The following is a 22,567-nucleotide window of genomic DNA, read 5'->3' on the forward strand; positions in this document are numbered from 1 at the left end:
TCAATGTTGCAGTTATAGGGGTATTAAATAATCTCTGATATTTATAGACCTCTATTGGCAAAAACAAGAATTACAACAACAGAATTTAAAGTGGCCATTGCCATTGTTCAATTAGGGCACAGTGACAGTGACCTTGCTATTAGTAAGGATAGTAAGAATCGCTTTAATGATGCAGCTGGTGGTGCTATTTTAACTGCTTTATATACTGCTGGGTAGCTTAATCTATAATATTACATCATAATTTACTTGTTGATTATGTTTTGCATTAATAATGTCAATCTGCAGAGTAACTAGTACCAATTGCTTTCAAATGAGTGAGGTGAAAAGTACAAAATGTAGTGGAGTAGAAGTATTGAATAGCATAAAATGTAACTACTCAAGTGAGGTACAAGTAAAAGGTACTTTCAACCACAAATATAATCAGGCAAAATAAGAAGAAAAAACAACAACAACAACAACAACAACAACAACAATAAAACACCTCCCCGTTTGGGTGGCCCACAGGTGCACAGGAGCTTTAACAGATTTGTTCACTATAATGTGACTTCTAATAAATCCATGATTTGATTAATAGCTGGTGGGAGACTAATGACTAAAGGCAAGTTCAAATAGCATGTTACTTAGACAAAGTTAGTGTGAAAGATTTTAGTATTGGCAGGAACGTAATAGGCTATGCTCACTATAAATACATTGGAGAAACAAGCCCTCCCTCCCTCTCTCAAAATATCAAACGGATGCATCATATGTGATGTCACAAATAACATGAAATAATTACTTGTGCTTTTACATGTATTTCAGTACCTGGTGTTCGTCTGATGCCTATTTTCTTTCTTTAGTTTTTAAAATTTGGGATTAATTAGGGGTTTAATTCAGATTTTCGAAAATGGGGGATTTGCAGCAGACTACTTGGCAACCCCCGATGTAATCTCGTGAGTGTATTCTGTAGTCTCGCGATATCCAGGCGGTCACTGCCTGATAGGAATAATGGCCGCCTTCGTAGCAATGGATGGAACGGGGAACTACACAAGAAGCTTATCAGTGCGTTTTAGCTGACCAGGAAGAGCGTAAATTACCGGGCACCCCCTCCTACCCGGGTTCAGAACGGATGGGTAGAGGGGGTCTTGCCAAAGGACACAAGAAACGAAAAAGACTCGGAGGGAAGGGGAGGAAAGCTAACGCTACCTTGATAGCTAGCGCTAGCTGGCTATCAACACGGTTGTCACTGCCGGGGAACAAACCCGAGTAGCCGTGACAACAGTGTGTTGGGAGGGTAGGAGGAAACGGCGGTTAAACGCTGGAGCGTGTGATCAAACAACCGGATAGTCGCTAATATGAGTGGACCGGGGCAGGACAGCGAGCCAGAGGCGAAAGTCCTTCTCATCAAGCGGCTTTACAGGTAAGTTGGCGAGGCCGTTTTGCCGAGCTAACCAATGTGCTAATTGAACGTTATTGTGCTAGCCAACTTAGCGCTTTATGAGAAATACTGCACTTATTCTTCCATTCAATAACCTGCCAGGACAATGATGACTAAACCTTACACACTTCCAATCATAGCAGTGTAATTTAGGTAAATTTGCTGCATTTACTGCATTTGCCACTGCTGTCTTTGTTATAGAGAAATGAAACGGAAAGGATTTTGGGTGTTAGCGCCTGACATCCCTTTATCGACCAGTAAATATTTAGCCTTGTCATTATGCTAATGCTCTTATTTCCCAATGCCACCCAGGGCTGTGGTGGAGTCCGTGCACAAGCTGGATGTCATCATCGGCAGCAAAGCATCCTACAGAGAGGTCTTCAAGCCGGAGAACATCAGCCTTCGCAACAAGTATGTCAAGCAGTCTCAGCAGTGTGTGTGAAAGGAGGCAATCGTGTAATTTGCACCGTCTATGTCTATTCAGTCGTTGTGAACATCTGTAACAATTTAACCTCAAATACCAGCTGCGTGGGGTTAACCTCCAGTTCACTTAGCTAATATGACTGACCCTCATGCTGTCTTTTCAGATAAGTTAATCTGTGACCTACAGCATTTCCTTATCTTTATATATTATAGGCCCTTTGCAAACTTTGTATTCTGTATTGATCATGTGTCCAGTTTAAATCCAGCCCCAGTTTGTGCCCCTCATGTATTAACATGCATTCGAGTCACTGAGGTAATAATTGGTTTCTTTAGGAATATCATTAACTGGTGATGCTGAATAAACCCAGACAGTCATTTAAAAATACTAACAGATTTTTGTGATGAAATTTTCGCTTTTCTAATCAACTAGTTGAAAGTTTTCAAAGTTGTTTTCCAGTACTTGATTTGAAAACAGAGGTGTAACTTTAGAAGTTAAGCAGTTAAAATCTTGTTTATTCAGTGGATGTAGTATTTGTTTCACCCAGATGAGTAGAGGAGTCTGCAGGGATCCTATACCATTCAGAACAACTCTAACCATTCTTAAACATCGTTCTAGGTTTTTCAACCATCACTGGTTAATTATTATTTAGAGAAACTGATGTTTATGGCTGATGGCTCTGTGATTCAAATGTATGCTAATACGAGGGGCACAAACTGGGAATAGTTCACATCCGGCTTGAGAATCATTGTTAAATATATCCACATGACCATTTGTGCTTCAATATCTTAATGTGATTTCATCTGTGACAAACTGGTCTCTGCAAGACTATACAAAAAAAAACCAACATAATACTCCTTTAACCATAGTCATACAGCTGAAGAACAGGTTTGTGGTGTCAATTTGCATACTTGATACAACAAACAAAAAGCTTGAAAAATGAAAGAGGAACTTGGAAGTACATGTGAGAAAGAGATGATGCGTGCCTACACAGTCAGACAGACAGGAGATGGTATCTCACCCTGTTCAGTGACTGTATATGGAGTGATCACATACCATTGCACATCATTTGGGATGATTTTAAACCTGTATTTACGGGTATCTACTGGTAAACAGATCCCCCAGCACATAGTTTAATGTGAGATCTTCAGTCACACACTTAATTTGTTGCCACCTCAGTACAAGGTGAGGCTGATATTATTGTTGAGTATCAGACATTGAAGATGGAAGAACCAAGCACAGAAGAAGAGATAAAGAGAAGCGCTGCATGTACTTGCCTAGCTGTATTAACATAATCTTGTAATTGGCTGCACACATGAAGTGGGGACTGAGATTTCATTCTGGCTAACAACTCTGACTTATGAATCAGTTCGCACAGACTATGTGAGTCATAGTAAAGAAAAAAAAGCTTTTTAGCAATACAACAAATATTTCCTTTTGTCCATGGTACCAGAATTATCAGTTGTCATTGATGTAGTGTCTATAAAGCAGAGCTGCAACTGATGATTATTTTATTGTTCATTAATCTGCTTTGTCTTTGAAATGTCAAACAATTGCAGAAAAAAATCTTGTTTCTCACCAACGGTCCTAAACCTGAATAAACACTTGGTTGCAAGCTTTTTAGGAACACCTTGCTAAAACTAATAGTCTAATAAAACAGCCCTGCAATAAATCCTGCCTTCATGAAGGTTATAATCGTTTTGATGTTTTGTACTGTTCTGCATTATACAGAGAGATGGTTCTGTTACTTAGCCTACCCTCAGTGATGTAAATGAGGTGGACAAAATAATAGAAGAATCTGTCAGTGTAACACAACACAGTGCAACAGCACCGCAAACTACACCCGGCCCAGTGACCACACAGTTGAGTCAACACTTCTCTAAGACAGTTACAAAAAAAAAACGGAACACATATGATCTTTATGAAGGTAGAACTTATTGCAGGGCTTGTTTATTAAATTAGTTTTAGCTAGGTGTACCTAATAAACTGGCGCATGTTTGGTCCACTGTCATATACAGTATGGCACAAAGAAGCAGCCAATCATCACACATGAGAAACTGGATCAAGCAAAGATTGGCAATGATCCATGAAATATGATTAACTTATAATGAAAATAGTTGCCAAATAATTTTCTGTTGATTCGCTGATTAATTAGCTGACAACAGTTCCAACTCTACTGTACAGGCAGCTACATATGTCAAAGCTGGAATGGCTATGTGCTATAACTTCTGTTCCTGCGTAGCTCCACCTGTTCATGTGAAACTAGGTTGGCTCATCGGTCCACTTGTGGTGACCTAACTACTTCCCTCACTTATGCATTCGTGCATCTGTTTTTCTTTCTGTGTTTTTTCAGGCTGAGGGAGCTTTGTGTGAAACTGATGTTTCTCCACCCTGTCGACTATGGCCGTAAGGCTGAGGAGTTGCTCTGGAGGAAGGTATACTATGAGGTCATCCAGGTTATCAAGACCAACAAGAAGGTAACTGTCCCCGCAGCTGTGGAAAATGACTCTCTGCATGTGTTAGCAAACCACTTTCTCACTTGTTAAGCTTGCTTGTCACCCTGGCTTCTGCTTAAAGGTCAACTCTTAACAATGACATCTGCTGTTTTGTGGTCACTAGCCCGTAAAATACCAACAGAGTACCAAGAGTGTGTACATGTTATGCATGGTTTGTCCCTGTGGAAATCAAACGTCCAAAAAATTACACCTTTGGCACTTAGCTCCGCTACTGGAGCGACACAGTAAAACCATTATTACCATTATCAAAGTAGACGGGTTATTTCTCAGCTGATTTGTTGTTATAAAAATGTTCACAGCTTGTGTCAGATAAATGATATAATATACTAAGATGCATGTGTAGTGTGAAAGGGATCACTTGTAGTGATGAATTTACAGGGAATTACTACCTGAATCTGCAGCTTTCCTCGCCTCAAAGGTGCTTTACCGCAGCCCACACCTTTACTGTTTTGGTTCACACTCAATAGTCATAGCATTGTTTTCAGAAGAAACACATTTCATGAAAAGCAGAGCTAAAGGAGAGCGAATATTGGACTTACATTAATTAGGGAGCCACAATGTGGTTCTAAATTAATGGCAATGTTACTTATAAAGTGCTGGATGTGTAAGTAATCACCTGTTTGCTGATGATATATCAATGTTGTATTTTTCACTTTAATTTGTTTTCACTTAGTTTATACATTTGCTGCATTGTTGTTGTCTTAATCAAGTGTTTAATTTAAGAAGTCTCTTCTTAAAACACAAATTTGCCAGTTTGGTATTTTATCTAGTGGTTGTGTTTTTGAACCAGGTTTCATCTGCATTAAATGTTTCTGAATTAATTTTTTTTAATGTATGTAAAGTGTATTTTAAGTGTTGTGTAGATAATGTTTATTATTACTTCTAATGTCTTGGTTTTTCTCTTTTCTGTCTCTTTCCTCCGCTGTAGCACATCCATAGTCGTAGCGCTTTGGAGTGTGCCTACCGTACACACCTGATCGCCGGGGTTGGTTTCTACCAGCACCTACTGCTCTACATCCAGTCACATTACCAGCTGGAGCTGCAGGACTGCATCGACTGGACCCACGTCACAGACCCGCTGATCGGTCAGACAACAAATTCATGCACGGACACTGATATAGAACATTCAGACGCAAAGGCAGCGTCTAAACTCTTACATAATGAATGTGAGACGGATTTGTAACATTCTCAGATGTGAAACAGGCTGTCTGCTTTCCATATATTTAAAAAGCCTTTGTCACTGATGACTTTTGACCTGTCACACCAGAGAAATGAATGATGCTGAATCCAATTTTGCTGCTTCAGTATTGTGCATACTTCACTAATGTGGCGTTTTCAAACATCAAAATATATTAAATCACTGTTAGATGTTATTGGTAAGATATTCTAATATTCTAATCCAAAGACTCGTAGCTTTTTCTTTTACAAATTTTCGCACCATCCCGGTTTTGTGAATTGCTTTACAAATCTTAATTTAATATGGTGCTGTGAGTGTTTTAAAACATGTGGATTTAACATCTAAACTGCACAAACTCTCTTAAACGTCCACTGGGTTAAAGTTTGACCTGAATTACAGCCGGTTTTAAAAAGCACTCTGTGTTTAGACTCAACTCTCAGTGTTGTCACACCGTGGCATTCACACAAGGTGTTTGTGTGTCCATTGTTTGAATTGAGTATCAGATGTCAGTGTTCCCCCTGCACTATGCAAAGTGGAGAAAAGGTGGAGAAATGCCGAGCCAGTCTCTTGTCAGCAAGGACAAACAGGCAGGTGTAGGCTCACAGTGGATATCTGGGTTTATAGAAATACCAAGGGCTAAATGAGGTCTGTAATCCTGTCTTCCAGCCCAAAGTATAATTTAATCTTATCATTTTAGGGACAGAGAAGGAATATCAAATCATTTCTAGATGCTGTCTCTAGCATTCGGGCTTTTCTCTGATATAAAACTGTTTGCTTTACTTGTTCTGTTATTGAATAACTCCAAGTCGCTCTGGGTAAGTGCATCGACTAAATGCTTGAAATGGAAAAATAAAGTGTTGTGTAATTGTTCCCCGCAGGCCGAAAGAAACCTGTGTCAGCCACCCCTAAGGAGATGGAGTGGGCACAGATGGCCTGTCATCGCTGTCTGGTCTACCTTGGAGATCTAGGTAATAACACGATAATAGAATATGCAATTAATTAATCTCTTTAGCCAGCTTGTAGAGGTGTGAGACGGCATGTGTGTGTGATTCAGCGTGGGAAATTTTGGCTTAGCTATAGAGTATAATTGGCATGGGGCTGTATGGTTGGTTTAGACTTAGGTTATACAGAGATATTGGTATTTTGATTATACATTATTTAACTGAACATTGTAGAAGATTATGGAATGTGTGTGTGTGTGTGTGTGTGTGTGTGTGTGTGTGCGTGTGTGTGTAAGAACGTTTCAGAAATAATTGAGAACCAATATCTCCATCATCATACGCCTTTTCTGTCATGATCATGCGGTCACATAGATTTCAAAACCAAAAGCAATTATTCTTGTTAATAATTGTTTTTCATATTTTAATATTATACTTATTTTTTTAATGTTCTTTCCTCTGCAGCCCGTTACCAGAACGAGCTTGCTGGAGTGGAGGCTGAGCAGCTGGCAGAGAGGTTTTACCATCAGGCCCTGTCTGTCATGCCGCATGTGGGTGAGTGACTGTCATGTAAAATTCTTAACACAGCACTTTGCTGTTCCCATTGTTGAGGAGAACCTGGTAAAGTTTGTGTTTTATGGGCTGGGAGAGTGAAAGGAATATTTAGTTTCTAAAAGGCTGTGGAAATAATTTTATTCAGATGTGATTCTTTACGTAATAATAATGACAAAAATGTTAAATTCAATGGTTCAATCAAAAAGAAAAGTACTTAAGGAGGACACTGATCAATATTGAATCTATTTACAATGTTATTGTGGAAGAACATCATGTTTAAATTCCAAATACATTGTGTTCAGAGCTACTTATTCGCCGTCTTGCAGAGAGTTAGATGAGCAGATCTTGAGTCTCTCTTATCTCTGTACAGTAAATATGAACCTACAGACAGCAGCTGCTTAGCTTAGCTTAGCATAAAGACTGGAAACAGTAGGAAACAGTTAGCCTGGCTCTCTCTTGAGGTAACAAAATAAGCCTACTAGCAGAGGTGCTGGGCAACTTCCAAAATGTTCAACTATTCCTTGATGATATACAGAGCTGATTTAATGTCCCATAGTTATACTGAGCTAACTGGATCACTGTTCATGTTCACTGACCTTATCTGTACTTGTAGCCTTTGTGAGTTTACTGCTTTATTTGTGGACTCACATGAAAAATATTGTCAGATGTAGTTGTGACTTCTTGCTTCTACGTTACTGAAGTAACATAAGAGGGCATCAAAATATTAGATATGATTATTATGATTAAGCTCATACACTTCTAACTTCTGCTAAATCAGAACAGATACTGTCGTAAAAAGGAGCATTACTGCTGTGCTACTGAAGTTGTTTGTGGTCTTGTTCTCAGTTCACGTCAGGCAACTCTAAAAATAAATGTTAACTTGTTTACCCATTTCCTCACCCACCTGTCTGCAGGAATGCCTTTTAACCAACTTGGCACACTGGCAGGGAGCAAGTTCTACAATGTTGAAGCAACCTACTACTACCTACGCTGGTGAGGAATGTTTATGTGCCATTACAAGTACATTACAAATCCAACCAGATCTGTTACACGTCTTAACAGATATTTTATCTGTGTGTAGCATCCAATCAGATGCCCCCTTCGAGGGCGCCTATGGCAACCTGAAGCGTCTGTTTGACAAAGCTGCCAAGATGTACCACCAAGTGAAGAAGCAGGAAATGAAGAAGCTATCTCCATCTCGACAAAGGTGAGGAGGATGTGCAGGAGGAGGGCAGCTCTGAAACCGGACAACATTTTTTTTTGATCAGTCCCAATTCATATTATAATATAATATAATATAATATAATATTATAATTTATTCTTAAAGTGTTAATATTTAGTTATTTTTCCACTTGCCTTTGTTAATTCTTTTCTGTAAATTAAAATGTGCTCACTTGTATTTCGGTTCACGGTAAACTAATTCAGCCCATGTCTTTTTCATATCAATGAAATTAGATTTCCAGACATCCTTAAATCATGAGCCCTTTCTGGACAGCAGTGGTATCACTAATGGTTTTCACCGGCTGATCAGTCTGAAATAAACAGAATGTTTTGACTTTACTGTATTGACATGCCAGAGTAATTTTAATCCAGTTCCAATTGATATTTGGGGCTTTGCGTAATTGTGTTCTCGCCTTTTGAATCACAAAGGCTCTCTAACCATTGGTGGGATTACGCAACATCTCACTGTAGATGGGATTAGATGATTGATGATCCCTGTGGGGAAATTAGTTTGTGTAAGCAACAAATGTAACAGGGTTCAGGAGAAATAAAAGACAAATATACAAAAGTAGAATATAAGATAAGCAGGAGACAATGTTTTGGTGCTTCTGGAAGAATTGATGGATTTTTTTTCTCATGTGGCTTTTCCCTGATGTGTGTTCAAAAGCTTTCAAAGACACATGAATAGATTTACTCGTTAAGATGCAACGTGAATAATGTTTGTTTATTTACCATCAGGATTATTTAGATTAACATTGTGCGTGGAACAAATAAGATTAACAAATTCTTTTGCCACCAGGGCAGAAAACAATGCTGTCATTTACATGAACAAAGCCGAACCGAGCCCTGGTGTGTTCATTATGAAAACCTTTTGCACCCTTTAACTGGGTACACCTGTTAAATCTAATGCAATCCAGTACAAGAACTCTGCCGTTAGATCTGTCTTTACAGGGTTTGTTGCTGTTGACAGTCAGAAATGTGTAAATTCAATGTCAAACAACAAAAATGTTTATTACTGAATCATAGTTTCAGGAGGCATCGTATATGTGACTGAGAGGGGTTTGTTGTTGTTTTATCTCCTTATTTACATTCATGAGAGTGGCAGAATATTAGAAACAATTCTGAATTTAATGTACAACGCCACCACTAACTATGACCTCGATGCTAAAGCATATCATTTAATTAACAGTGCATTTGCCATACGGACGTGAGAGGGATTTCTTTCTTCTCATCTAACTCTCAACAAGAAACCAATTAAGCATATATTTTTCAGAATGTAATTATTCCTTTTAAATGTTCTCGGAAAATTACTCAGAGGGCAAAGACAAAAAATAGATTTCTCTATTTTGGTCAAGAAAAAAAAAACAGTAAATTTGATTGAAATAATTGTCTGTCATCTGTCATTTTCCACCATTTCTCTGCAGATCAAAAGACATTAAGCGTCTCCTGGTGAGCTTCATGTACCTCCAGAGCCTGCTGCAGCCGAAGAACAGGTTAGTGAGCTTGTGCCGTCGCTCATCTCCCGACTCGTATCACACGTAACTTTATTTTTAATCCTTAACCGTTTTATTGCTATTTTAAGACCGGAAACACTGAACGCAAAATCAGATATTTGAATTTGTAAAGAATGAACAGATCTTAGGTTTAGGAAATCCAGTGAACACAACACAGTGACCCCAGACAGAAATGTTCAAACGAACCACTCAAGCTGCCGACAGAATGTACAAGTCGCTCATGAGCAAAACATGAAAGGCAGTCCACTTAAACCACTGCATTGTTATCCTTGGATTATTCATTGTTAAATTGTGTGTACCTTGTATTTTTTCAATGCCTCACTTTTCATTTTCATTGTGGCGTTTCCCCTCCTGTGTCTCTGTGTAGTCTGATGGAGACGGAGCTGACGTCGCTCTGCCAGTCGGTGCTGGAGGACTTCAACCTGGTGCTGTTCTACCTGCCCCCTCCAGCACATGGTGGTTCTCACCACTCCCCCAGCGAGGAAGAGGAGGAGCAGCAGCAGCACACTGACAGCTCCTGCCCTGTGCTGCCCGACACCCTCGTCTTCAAGATGGTGGTTACTTGTCTGATGGTGGTGCACAGCCTGAAGAGGGGAGGTTGGTGGTGTTGTGATGTTAAAGCTGTCAAAACTGTGGTTGTTGTGTATCGGAGATCTAAAAAGATTCTTCATGTTTATGTTAATAACTTATTTATAAATTTAAAGTTGAAAACAAAACAGTAGCATTTCTCTTTAAATGTCTTTTCAAAAGCTGTAATTCCATTTCTGTATCATCTTCTTATTTCTAGCTGTACATGATTTATTCCACTCTGGGAAAATGATCATCATCTAGACCTCTGTTGGTACAAAAGAAAAGTTCACATTTCAGACAAATTATTTTTCTTGCTCAAACAATTATGGGTCTGTTGTGTCTTCAGGATCGAAGCAGTATAGTGCATCCATAGCTTTTACTCTGGCCCTGTTCTCCCACCTGGTGAACCACGTCAACATCCGGCTGCAGGCTGAACTGGAGGAAGCGGAGAGCCAGGTGCCTCCACTTCACACTGACGCTACAGGTGAGAGAGGGGAAACCCTGTCTCCATATGTGGAGCAGAAAATTCACACAATTGCAACTACAAGTTAGTTTTGAAAAAAATTAAAATAAAAATACTCCCAAGTCAGCACGGTACAGGAAATCTCCCAGTGCCTGTGTCTGCTACGTAGATCAATGCGTCAATCCCAATTTGTCCTCATCAGCAACATCTTTTAGGATTAAAGTGGTGCTCTTTGTGGTTTCAAATCTTTTGGGAGAACTACAGCAGCATGTGAAGTTTCTACCTTATTATAATGTATTTACCTACTCATGTCTTGGCTCGGCTGGCTGTCAAGAGTAATTTACATTTGAACACATTTATTTACTCTGTCTGACATGCTCTTTTAGGAATAACCCAGTGGAGAACATTTCATTTGTTATGTGAATTGTCTTGTTAGAAGCAAAAGATTTCAGAGAAACGTCTTTCGCAGTAAACCTGAATGAAAAAAAACAACAATAACTGTGAATGTCTCTTCTCTCGTCTAGATGACCTGGAGATGAGGGATTTGTCAGCTCCACCGACAGTTCAGTGTGACGAGAGGCCTCTGCAGAATGGTTCCCTGGAGCAAGAGGATGATGAGGAGGAAGAGGCAAAGGATGAAGATGGCTGTGAAAGGGTTGGTGCCAAGAATCATAGCAGCGTGGAAGAACAGCGCAAGTTGGAAGAGGACAAACAGAGGCAGAAGAAGAAGTACACCCGCCTCTCTCGACTCCGCCGACGCCGCTGCGCCCGCAAGGACGGCCGAGGAGAGGACGAGAGCGACCTAAGCGAAGGCTTTGAGAGTGAAGAAGATGAAGATGATGATGAAGAGAAGAGGGGCCGTGCTGATTCAACAGGCGGCACGACGACGGGATTGCCCCTCAATCCTTCCTCTAACAGGAAGGAGACTAAGAGAGACCCCCTGGGTGAGGAGGGCAGCTGGGGGAGTGGCTCAGAGGAAGAGGAGGAGGAAGGAGGAACAGCGTTTGATGTAGAGACCGACTCAGACATGAACAGCCAGGAATCTCGCTCAGATTTGGAAGACATGGAGGACACGGAGAACTCGGACAATTTGGAGGGCCAGGCCCGGGAACACCAGGAGGAAGAGGAAGATGAAGAGCAAACCAAGGAAGAAGGAGGCGACAGGGATGGTGATACCCCTCCGACCACCAACGGGCCCCTCATGCCCAGCGACTCCAGCATCAGCAGTAACCTCCAGGCCATGTCCTCGCAACTCTTCCAGGCCAAGCGCTGCTTCCGCCTGGCACCGACCTTCAGCAACATGCTGCTGAGGCCTCAAGCCTCATCTTCCTCAGATATCCCCACCCCTACTGACGCTTCTGCTCCCCCCTCCCAAGAGACCCCTCCCCCTCCTGGGGATTCACCCTGTAACATGAACCCTGGTACTGCCAACGGAACCAATGAACATGGTAATGTGCCTTTTTACATCTAATCAGTATTTTTTTTTGCTTTTCTCCACTTTTCTGTTTTAATGCTTCATAAAGAGGTTGTGACTTTTTTTTTTTTTTTTTTTTTTTTTAAATGTTGTATTTTTGATCTGACATTTTTCTTTCACCTTCTTCTGTAGACTTGGACTCCGACTCAGAAGGTAGCCAGCACAGCACTCAGTCAGTGCATAGTGAAAAAACCCTGTTGGAGAAGCTGGAGATTATGACCAATCAGGGGTTGATCCAAGTGGTGAAGGTTTTTATTGACTGGCTAAGGACCAACACTGACATTATCCTCATGTGTGCACAGGTAAGGGTGCAGCGCCTCCTGCTGATACTATAAAACACTGACATCTGAGGAGTATATTTAGCCAACTGTAATCCACTGCTCTCTCCGCAGAGTTCTCAAAGTCTGTGGAACCGACTGTCCGTGCTGCTCAACCTGCTACCAGATGGCAGCAAGATGCTCGAGGCTGGTGAGTTACTGGTAGACTGCACCGCATGGAGATTTATACTTGTCACAACAGCAGCCAGGGTTTGAGGTTTATCCTAAATCCATCTTACTTTCTTCAGTGATGTTTGCTCATGTCATTGTTCCAAGTCAGATTCGGCAAACCTTCATAACCACACAAAGCTGTCGTAAATCGCTTGTTCCAAGTCAGTGAATACCCTCTTTTCACGTGGAGGGACATGTTCTCATGTTGGACATTAACAGTCAAAAAACATAACAAATTTAGCAGTGTCAGGAGTGGTGTTAGGCTAACTTGATAAAAATGATAAACTATCACTACAGCTGTTCTCGTCACGTCATTGCAGAGCCGTAGTGTGACAGAAGTTCAGTGGGAACGGTTTGATATGAAGTTAGATCTAAAATAAAACCCAAAGCCACACAACAAATGAGAATATGTTCCATTACATGCGGTTTTACACTGTCAGCTGGACATCAAAATGAAAACCCTGTTTCATATGTAGGAGTGAGAAGAGTTTTCTGACAAATAGCAAAAGTGGCAATGCCACAATATTCATGCCTATAAAATGAAATAAAAAGAAGTCAAACAAGCTGTGATTTTAATGCACTGTGCAAAGTTTACAGGCACTAAAAGTAAAGTGAAGATACTTTCAAAAGTAATCCGATGAATAGCTTTTATTTATCAGTAAAAAAAATCAATCAAATCAATATTTGGTGTGACCTGCCTTTGCCTTTGAAACGACACCAATTTTCCCATGTACAGTTCACCTGCTTGCAGTTTTTAAAGGTACTTGGCAGGTAGTTTGTTCCAAGCATCTTGGATCGAAGCTGCCTCAGTTCCTTCTCTCTCCACATGTAATCCCAGACTGACTCGATGATGTCATCAGGGTCCAGACCACCTGTTGCCTCACTCCTTGCTGTCGCTGCAGATGATTCTTTATGACTGTGGCCGTATGTTTGGGCTCGTTGTCGTGTTGTGAATTTGGGACTGATCTGACGCCTCTCTGATGGTATTGCGTGATGGATGAGATTCTAAACGTCTAAAGTGCCTAAAACCTTTGCACAGTGCTGTACGTCACACTGATAAGACGAGAAGAATATCATTTTTACATTGAAGTTTTAGTTTATTTAATTTTTATTTTAGTTGATATCCGTATCCTTTTCCCTTTCAAACTTCTGAAAGCACAATTCCCAAAGTCAAACAATCGTTTTTCCGTCTTGGAGAAAGAGGGACATGGAGCCACTCACAAATTTCGTTTGTAAGAAAATTGAAAAGTAAGAGAAAATATGTGAGTGCGACAGATTCTGTGAAATCACTCATACGTGCCACTCAAGAACAAATTTGTTTATATGTGTATTACCTGCATGAAGCTCGTTGTATATCAGTATTGTCATTTGGTCTATTTCAGTAGAATAATATAATTATATATAATTTTACACATTTGTGAAGTTTACTAATTAAAATCTTGTGTAAATGAGACCTGAATCAAATTAAGAATTATTATTTGTTGGTGCGGTTTGATGTAATGATGCTGCTTTAATGCTTTTTCATGATAGCAGATATTTAGTTTATTTATTAGTTTTGTCCACCTCTGATCTCAACCCAGCGCTGTTGACTGACTTTACAAACCGTGCTAATATTCAACTCTCACACTGAATATTTGTCTCCCTGTGTGATTTCTTTTATTTTCATTTTGTGACTCTGCTCTGAATCTCCAGCTCATTTATTTATTTATTTATTTATTTGTCCATGTGTGTATTGCAGAGCTTGGCCTGAACGCAGAGGTGACAGAGCTGTTAAATGAGTGCGAGCAGCCGGGTTTGGTCCAGAGTCTGCTGCTGCCTGAGGATTTGGCTCTGCGACACCTGCCTGCTCTAAGCGTAGCTCACCGCCGCCTTGACTTTACTCACCGCAACCCTTCCCTCAGCCCCTTACAGGAGGTAAACTAACACACACACACACACACACACACAATGCTGCACAATCTACCAGCTTATTGTTGTACAAGTTGTTGAAGATGTCAAAACAGTGTACAATATTACAATCATTAATGCAATTTAAGGAAAGATCAATTAATTCAATTGCTGTTGTTTCTTTGGGGGGGGGGGGTTGCTACTTGGGGACAGCCCACAACACATTATCACCTCATACGGTTGTCATGGCTAACATGACACAGTACAATGTTAGCGATCTGCTAAATGTTATACCACGTTTATCACGTAGTTGCTAACTGCGTCTGTCTGGCGTTTGGTGCTCAGCAGGTAGAATATTCGGTTTATGGGTTTAGCTTTGTGTTTGAAAACAACGAGCTGAAAGATGTTAGAAGATGTTAGAAGTTGTGTAGAGCTGAGGGGAACTGCTGAGTCGGGTGATAAGTCTCTGTGGGTTCATCATCATGAGCGCCACCTCTCATTACCTGTTATTTGACCCATTGTTAATATAAAAATCTTTATAAGAGCAGTTTAAAACCACTAAAATGTTTATTCTATATTTAACATTTATAGGTATAATTGTTATTATTTAATCTCTGTGTCTTAACATGATTCAGCCAGTGAAACATGTTAACACACATGCATGTGCACCTGCCCACTTAACTTGCAGTTGTTGCAGTTTATGGGTAAAAGACCTTTAAAGTTAAATTATCCAACATGTGTTGATATCTTATCATCAAACATTTATCCTTTTAAATGCTTTAAATCTTCAAAACATTTTCTTCCATCTCTTTCCTTTAGTGTGTGGTGCGAGTGTGCTGCATTCGCAGTTTTGGCCACTTCCTCACAAATCTCCAAGGCAACGTGCTGCACTTCAACCCGGAGGCGGGCATCTTCACCAGCATCAGCCAGTCTGAACAGGATAATCTGGTGCAACAGGCCAAGGCCCAGTTCCGAATGGTGAGTGACATCTGAACAGAACAGTGGCCTGAACAACCACATGGGGCCCTTCATTCAGTCAAGTCTCATTACCCTGTGGGAGAGTTTAGACATTAAAACAAATGGTGATGTTTAATGAGCTGCAACCAAAACACCTCTTACTTTTACTGTCCCATTTGACGTTGACTGACCTTTCTTTATCTGTAATTGTCCAGGCTGAAGAGGAAGCTCGTCGAAATCGCTTAATGAGGGACATGGCCCAGCTTCGACTACAGGTTTTTACATTATCACTCTCTCCTCTGACTGTTTACCCTGTCTGTGTTTTCTGTGAAATCTGAGCAGCAGTACAGCATAGACACAGCTGTGTGCTGTTTGTCATCACAGTCATAAACCAGCCAACATCCATCTAAATCTCATTATCACACATCCGAGAGAGGCAACAGGAACAGTATGGCAGCCCTTATATAGTCATGTTATGTTTCTGTGACCATAACACCCACATATATCTTCCATTAATCACACATCATCAGCTGTTGGATTTTTATTTGTCTGATCCTTGCAGTTGGAGGTGTCGCAGCTAGAGGGCAGCCTCCAGCAGCCCAAGGCACAGTCGTCCATGTCTCCCTACCTGGTGCCAGACACAGCTGCTCTCTGCCAGCACCTGAACCTGATCCGACAGCTGGCCGGCAGCGGCTGCTTCATCATCATCATCCCACGGACAGGTCAGTGCGCTGCCTCCTCCTCTGTGTGTCCTAAACAGCAAGAGAGGGTGAGGTGTTTGGTTCAGATCCCTGGCTTTACTGTACAGAGAGGCAATTGTGCAAAATATCAGACTATTTCTTTACTACGGTGCCAGATTTCAGTTCATTATTCACACTGTTACTTGAAATCTGGTAATATCACTATCCAGTCTTGAAAAGTGTCTGCAGGTGTTGAAAAGTCTTTAGAAGTATGGAATTGAATTTCCTCAAAAAGGCCTAAGAAGGTATTAAAACTTCCTAAATGTAATTTATGTTATTATTTTCTCTTGTCTTCTAAACGCAGCATTGTTAGTTGTAAAATGTTTTTGTGTTTGATGGCGGGCGGCCGGGAGGCGTTACATACCTCTAAACAAAAAGCAGGATTGTTGGGACAGCGGATCGTTCGCATAGAGACAGTTGAATCCTTTTTTGTGGAGTTTCACTCAGCACTTTCCAGCCTGTCACAGAAGCTAAGAAGTACATCATCTAATAATGTGCAGGTGTTGATTTTAGCAAAAAACTTTAATGAACTTGCACGAATAAATCTTTTTTGCAATTGATTAGTCCACTCATTTTCTGCCACTTATCCTGGTCCAGTTTGTGTTCATTTATTTAATTATATCATTAGGAATTATTGCTACACGCTGCCGAAAATTATGAATAATTCTAGACTGTTTCATCCCTAATGCTTTTCCATCATTCTTAAATACATTGGCCAGTGTGATTACACAGGTATTAAACAGGTGTTAAATTTAATTCTATTGAAATGTCTTACTCATCTAGAAACCCTGATGAATACCGACATATATATATATATATATATATATATATATGACACAAGTTAACTGCAAATAAGGGTACATCTTCTTAACAGTCATTCTCAGATTACATTATTATCGAGTTCATTGCATGTCCATAATTCCTGTGTTAAGTGGCTTCACCCATTCTTCACCCTGGTTTTTGAAGTATTTCTGTTCATCTCACTCTTCTTATCTAGTCACAGAAAGACGCCTCTGTTTTAGTTTTTGGGGCAGAATATTATATTTCTCAGTACATTTGAATATTTGTTTGTATTCTAATATTAAAATTAAAAATACAGTAGATTAATTCATAATTGATCAGCTAAACATGTCACTGTGATTTGACAGCTTAGGTTGAACACACATGATTCGTATAACGTACAGAGCCGCTTTAGAGCAATGAGACTGAGCAGACAGTCAGACTGGCAGTGACATTAAATCTCTTTATTTTAACCAAAAGTTCAGTTCCAGCTTTAAACATAATGCCCTGTTCACAAAGTCAGTCCCTGACTCACATTCAGACTGTCAGACTTGATCTGGACTGCTTCTGTGTTGTAGTAATTGATGGACTTGACAGACTGAAGAAGGAGAATGCCGGAGCGAGGGATGGCATCCGCTTCCTGGAGTCTGAATTTCGCAAAGGCAACAGGTGTGTATCTGTGGTAAAGGTATAGTGACTGATGAAGCTCCTCACCGCTCACCTTCTTAGAGACAGTTTCTTGGCATATGTTAAAAACAAAGTTCACTTTTTCTCCATAAAACGTCCTTGTTGTAAAGGGTGATGTTGTTTATCACGTCCTTCTCTAGGTACATTCGCTGCCAGAAGGAGTCGGGTCGAAGTTTTGAAAGAGATAAACTGAAACGGCAGGACATTGAAGCCTGGTAAAACATTGCTGCCCTTCTGTTTGTTTTGTAACGCGCTCATCGGATGGCTTAGACTTTGACTGGTTCTCTCCTGTATTTCTAGGCATCTATACAAGATGGTGGACAGCTGTCGGCAGTTGACAGTCTCCCAGAACAACGGAGATGAAGATACAGCCGGCATGGTGACCATTCTTACCGGCCATCAAGTGGACGAGCTTTGCACTCGGTCAGCAGCGATGAAGGTCAGTCACTCACTGCATGTTGTTGCATTTCACCGACATGAAGAAACTCTCGGGGAGCGGACATTTACCACCAAACCCAGCAAAGTTTAACAGACTTGTGTTTCTGCTGTTTTTCGCTGCAGTGCTGCCTTCACTGGACTCTGTTCATTACAGCTCTGTCCCTGTTTTGTCATATTTACAGTACTACAGGAAATGTTTGTTATATAATACAAAGTATTTACTGAAGTTTACTAACATCTGTATGGTTTGTATACTGTGACCATTTAGACCTTCTGAAGCTTCTTCCTTTCTTCTCAATAGAAAGTTGTGTTGGAATATTTGTCCTGGCTGTAATGACGATTGAAATATTGAGGACAGTTTTGTATTTCCCCTGTTTTCTCCCCCTGCCAGGCGGCGGTGCAGGCGGCTGGCTCGGCCGGCATGGAGCTGAAGAACATCGTGGAGTTCTACCGTCAGTGGAAGGAGATCGGCTGAGAGGTCAAAAGGGGGGTAGCTGTCAGTGCTGCGAACAGCTGATCGATCACAACACTCGCTCCCTCTCTCTCTCTCCCACTCTTTTGCTCTGTGTGTATCTGCGTCTCCAAAGGCAAAAAAAAACAACTCAAAAGAAAGCTGCATCGAAGGAAAAGAGGTAAAGCTTAGAGAGCTGGAAAAGTAAATACAGTGGAGTAAAAAAATAAAAAATAGAGAAATGTGGGCGAAATGGCGCTATAAGAAACAGCAGATCTCCCACTCCCAATCCTAAACATAAAGAGTGACCCGTGGTGGTCGGGGTGAGGACACAGTGGGGGGATGCTAAACAACTTTTAAGTGCCCCTGGTTCACACCCTAACCAGGAATACACTGTATATGTTAGCAAACGAGTACATACTTGTCGAGAGAGAAACCGCACACACACACATAAACACACTCGCGCTCAGATGAATCCATATAGATATTTAGAGCAGTGGTTTGGATTTCTGTTTTCCCCCTTTCCCCTTTCCCTTCAGTCTGTATTTGATAAAACAGGGTCAGGAATGTGCGAGTCTGGTAGGGCTGCGTTTTGTAAAGTCGAGGGTGTATGAAGACATCTTTGAGATAGAGGAAAACACTCTCTGTCCAGCTGACACCCCGAGTCTTCCAGCCTTCAAAAACAAACCAGTGGTCTCGTAGCTCATAGGCCGGAAAGGTTGAGGAAGACAGATGTACACTTCTTCGGGATCGGTTTATTTCCTATATGGCTTTTTTAAATTTTATTTGGTTTTGTTTTTCTTTATTTGCGGTGTAATTTTGTGACCAGTGACTTATGTATTGTGCTATCTCTATATGAGAAAATGGAAAAAAAAAAACACGACAGGTGTCGCCCTGTTAAAGGTTTTAATTTGGATTTTATTTTTGTACCCAAATGATGTTGTTTATTTTGCTTTTTGTAAGCTAAATCTGAATGATATATGCAAGAATGTCTAAACGAAAGGGAAAGGGTTGTTATCGTCTGTTGATCCACTGAACAAGTTCTTCAGATCTGAGGAAGAAAAAAAAAAACATATAATTCAGAATTTATTTATCAAGGTGTCGTGTTGGAGGGAGGGAGGGAGGGGGAAGCTGATTAGCTTCATGTTGTAGCTAGTCATCAAGGAGACTCGGAAGAGAGAGGGCCAGCTGTCCTGACCCTGAGGAATGTGGGTTGTGTTTGGACCCCTGTAAACTCCTAAAATGTATCCCATCTACATCACCATTTCCATAGTGACTGTCCCATCATGCACAGTGCAAAAGAAAACCAGTATATGTGTGTGGCCATGCATTGAACAATAAAAAGAAACTCATAAGATGCTGACTTCAGTCTTCTTATCACTTCTCTGTGCTGCTGCTGACCTCCAGTCGTCTCCTGTGGTTCTGGAGAGAGGGAGCTGCTTTTCAGTGGGCGTGACATGATATATGATTTAGAAAGTCCAGTTTAAGTTACAGATCTGAGAATGTGAAAGCTTCTCAGGCTTCTCAGACTTCAGGGTTTTATAATACTCCGAGACAGGTTTTTACAAGTGGAAATTTATCACGGCAGAAACTATTTTATCTTTCATTGCAATAATTCTACCATAAACAAATACTCAGTTCACACTACAATTTAATCTTATAGGAATGTGTGCTTGCATGTGATTGGCCAGTGCAGTGTAGTGCCATGCCGGATGACATTTCATAACATTTTTGCCAGATGACCCGTTTTTTTGCCAAAGCCTCCTGCATCGTGGCTTATCACAACAATCACAAATTGGTGTTTGAGAGCAGTGCTACTGTTTGTGGTCTGCTGATAAAAATAAAAACGGTGATGAAACAAGCTAGAGTAACAACTTCACATTTCCAAACATTGTGCAGCAGAGTTTCTATTCAACAAACACACACAGGCTCGGTCAAAGATGAGCTGCACCACTGGAGCAGCTGGAGATGGCAGCGAAAGATGTCACATTACATTTCTCAGTATCCAAATATTCGCTTGAATACTTGTATACTGGCCGTTTAAGGAAAACATCCAGTATACAGTGTATACAGTTTTTAAGGGAAACAACCAGTATACAAATATTCGCTCTGGCTGTTTAAGGGAAACTGCCAGGCCTTGAGTTAATATTTGTGTAACAGGAAGTACAATGTGATCACAGCATTAAGTCTGAAAAACGACCCTGATGCCGTCACCCAGGAACTACAAACTACAAAACACAAAGCCTGTTTTACCAAATGGGGCTGCGGAGTTTGACAGACATTTATCAGGCATGGAGAGTCTAATGAAAGCTGCTACTGCATTATGGGAAAAGTAAGCACCAGTGTTGACCTCAGCTGCACTGATTCGAATTTCTTTTTAATGAGTGTCGCAAGTTTTCCAGCTTCGTAGACTGATTATCTTACAAGACAGTCGACAACCAGTACACACACCAGAAAAATGATAATATTCAGTTCCACATACTCAAGAACAGAAATATGTTCCGTCTTAGCTGCCATGCATTTTCTATAAATTGTACCAAAAATAAAAATGTCATTAAAGGGCCGACTCAACACATGAGGATTATTCAGCTGAATGTTTCTCAAACAGATTAATCCACAAATCTTAATACATACAGCAGAGAAACACAAAATGAAACTGTGATGTAATACAACAGTAAATTACTGGAGCTCCCCTGAACTTATGTAAGTGATTTATCAGGCAGTTAGGTGCCGCCTCTCGATCTAAAATCCTTACAGTGAACCTGAGTGACCTAAACCCCGTCAACTCCTCGAGTCTTTTCAGACACCTGTCTCTGCCTCTTCTCTAAAACTAGGTCTCCATGTGCCATTCTCTCTCTCCTCTCCTTTTTTTTTTCTCCCCTCTCTTCCACCTCTTGTGTTCCTCTCTGTCCCGGGCCCCATGCCCACCGCTAGCCCAACACACAGAATAACCAATCCCCAGTCAGCAGGGTCAGTGCCACCCTAACAGGAGACGGCTGGCATTGGTGCTGGCCCATTTTTTTTCTGCTGGGTAAGGGGGTTGGGAAACCTCACTGACCCAACAAAATCCTCTTTCTGGGAGCCCATGAAGCTGTAGGGCTGCAGGGATCTTGGAGTGGACGGATAAGGCTGCTGAGACAGGATGAGAGGTTTAAACATGCACAAAACAAATTAGTTAGACTCATAAGTTAGTTAAAAGTGCCTGTGATCTGCCTGAGAAATGTCCATGCAGGGGTCAGTGCTCGCAGTGGGAAAATGCCTCGCCTGCTTGGAGTTTATGTGTAAGTAACTTCTTCTTTATTTGTCTCTCTGGACATGCTTGGACTTGCACATGTGCATCTCATTGGTCATTGTCTTGCATAATATCTCTTCATTGCATTTCGTTGCCGTCCATGTTTGCCCCCATGTTAATGATGCTGGAGCTCTTGTCCTCTCTGCCTCGTCTCCCCAATCGGGGAAGACAAGCTTTCTTTTCTTTGCCACATCCAATAGAAAGAAAGTCTCAGCCCTGAGGGAGGGATTTCGATATCGGAGGGTCCAGTATTGTTTTTATTCGTCTGCTGCAGGAATGTGCGGAGGGAGAGGAAGAGAGGCGGGTGTTCAGTACAACAGGGACAGGCCAGACTGGGGAGTATAAGGATGGACTTATAACTTTTTCATCCTCCAAAAAAAAACAAACCAAAAAAAAAAATAATAGTTGTATTTTTTCCTTTCGACGCTCCGGAATCGCTTCATCTGTCTGCAATGATCCGATTGGACACATAAAGCTGAAAGGTCAGACCAGGTTTCTGTGTGTCAGCAGCAGGTTTTCATCATATAGCAGCGCAGTTGCACCGAGCGTGACTGAACTGTCTAATGGTCCAGCAGACCCCCCCC

At 41.0% G+C, this 22,567-nt stretch overlaps 2 protein-coding genes across 2 annotated transcripts in view; both read left to right on the plus strand.

Moving 5' to 3' along the window:
* Positions 1–943: 943 nt before the first annotated feature.
* smg5 (SMG5 nonsense mediated mRNA decay factor) lies at positions 944–20,054 on the plus strand. The gene is made up of 22 exons (XM_023407159.2): positions 944–1,396; positions 1,727–1,825; positions 4,189–4,312; positions 5,280–5,436; positions 6,407–6,496; positions 6,932–7,021; positions 7,936–8,014; positions 8,103–8,228; positions 9,667–9,735; positions 10,124–10,353; positions 10,673–10,810; positions 11,314–12,237; positions 12,396–12,565; positions 12,656–12,731; positions 14,490–14,665; positions 15,458–15,616; positions 15,811–15,870; positions 16,158–16,317; positions 17,694–17,784; positions 17,943–18,017; positions 18,103–18,241; positions 18,632–20,054. Exons 1-22 carry the CDS (start codon positions 1,332–1,334, stop codon positions 18,713–18,715), a joined length of 3,381 nt encoding a protein of 1,126 aa, XP_023262927.1. The 5' UTR covers positions 944–1,331; the 3' UTR covers positions 18,716–20,054.
* A 2,188-nt stretch (positions 20,055–22,242) lies between these two features.
* Positions 22,243–22,567, plus strand: part of paqr6 (progestin and adipoQ receptor family member VI) — a 25,124-nt gene continuing 24,799 nt past the window's right edge. The window contains exon 1 of the mRNA XM_023407156.2: positions 22,243–22,465. The gene's annotated coding sequence lies outside the window, so the exon portion shown is untranslated. The remainder of the gene's footprint in view (positions 22,466–22,567) is intronic.

The sequence above is a fragment of the Seriola lalandi genome, unplaced genomic scaffold (assembly GCF_002814215.2).
Source record: "Seriola lalandi dorsalis isolate HSWRI2012SDOR001 ecotype SW California unplaced genomic scaffold, Sedor1 jcf7180002054330, whole genome shotgun sequence".
Taxonomy (NCBI): domain Eukaryota; kingdom Metazoa; phylum Chordata; class Actinopteri; order Carangiformes; family Carangidae; genus Seriola; species Seriola lalandi.

Coding starts and splice junctions, on each gene's coding strand:
- smg5 (XM_023407159.2), top strand. CDS start 1,332: ATGAGTGGACCGGGGCAGGACAGCGAGCCAGAGGCGAAAGTCCTTCTC. Junction 4,313..5,279: donor TTATCAAGACCAACAAGAAG/GTAACTGTCCCC, acceptor CCTCCGCTGTAG/CACATCCATAGTCGTAGCGC. Junction 18,242..18,631: donor CTCGGTCAGCAGCGATGAAG/GTCAGTCACTCA, acceptor TCCCCCTGCCAG/GCGGCGGTGCAGGCGGCTGG.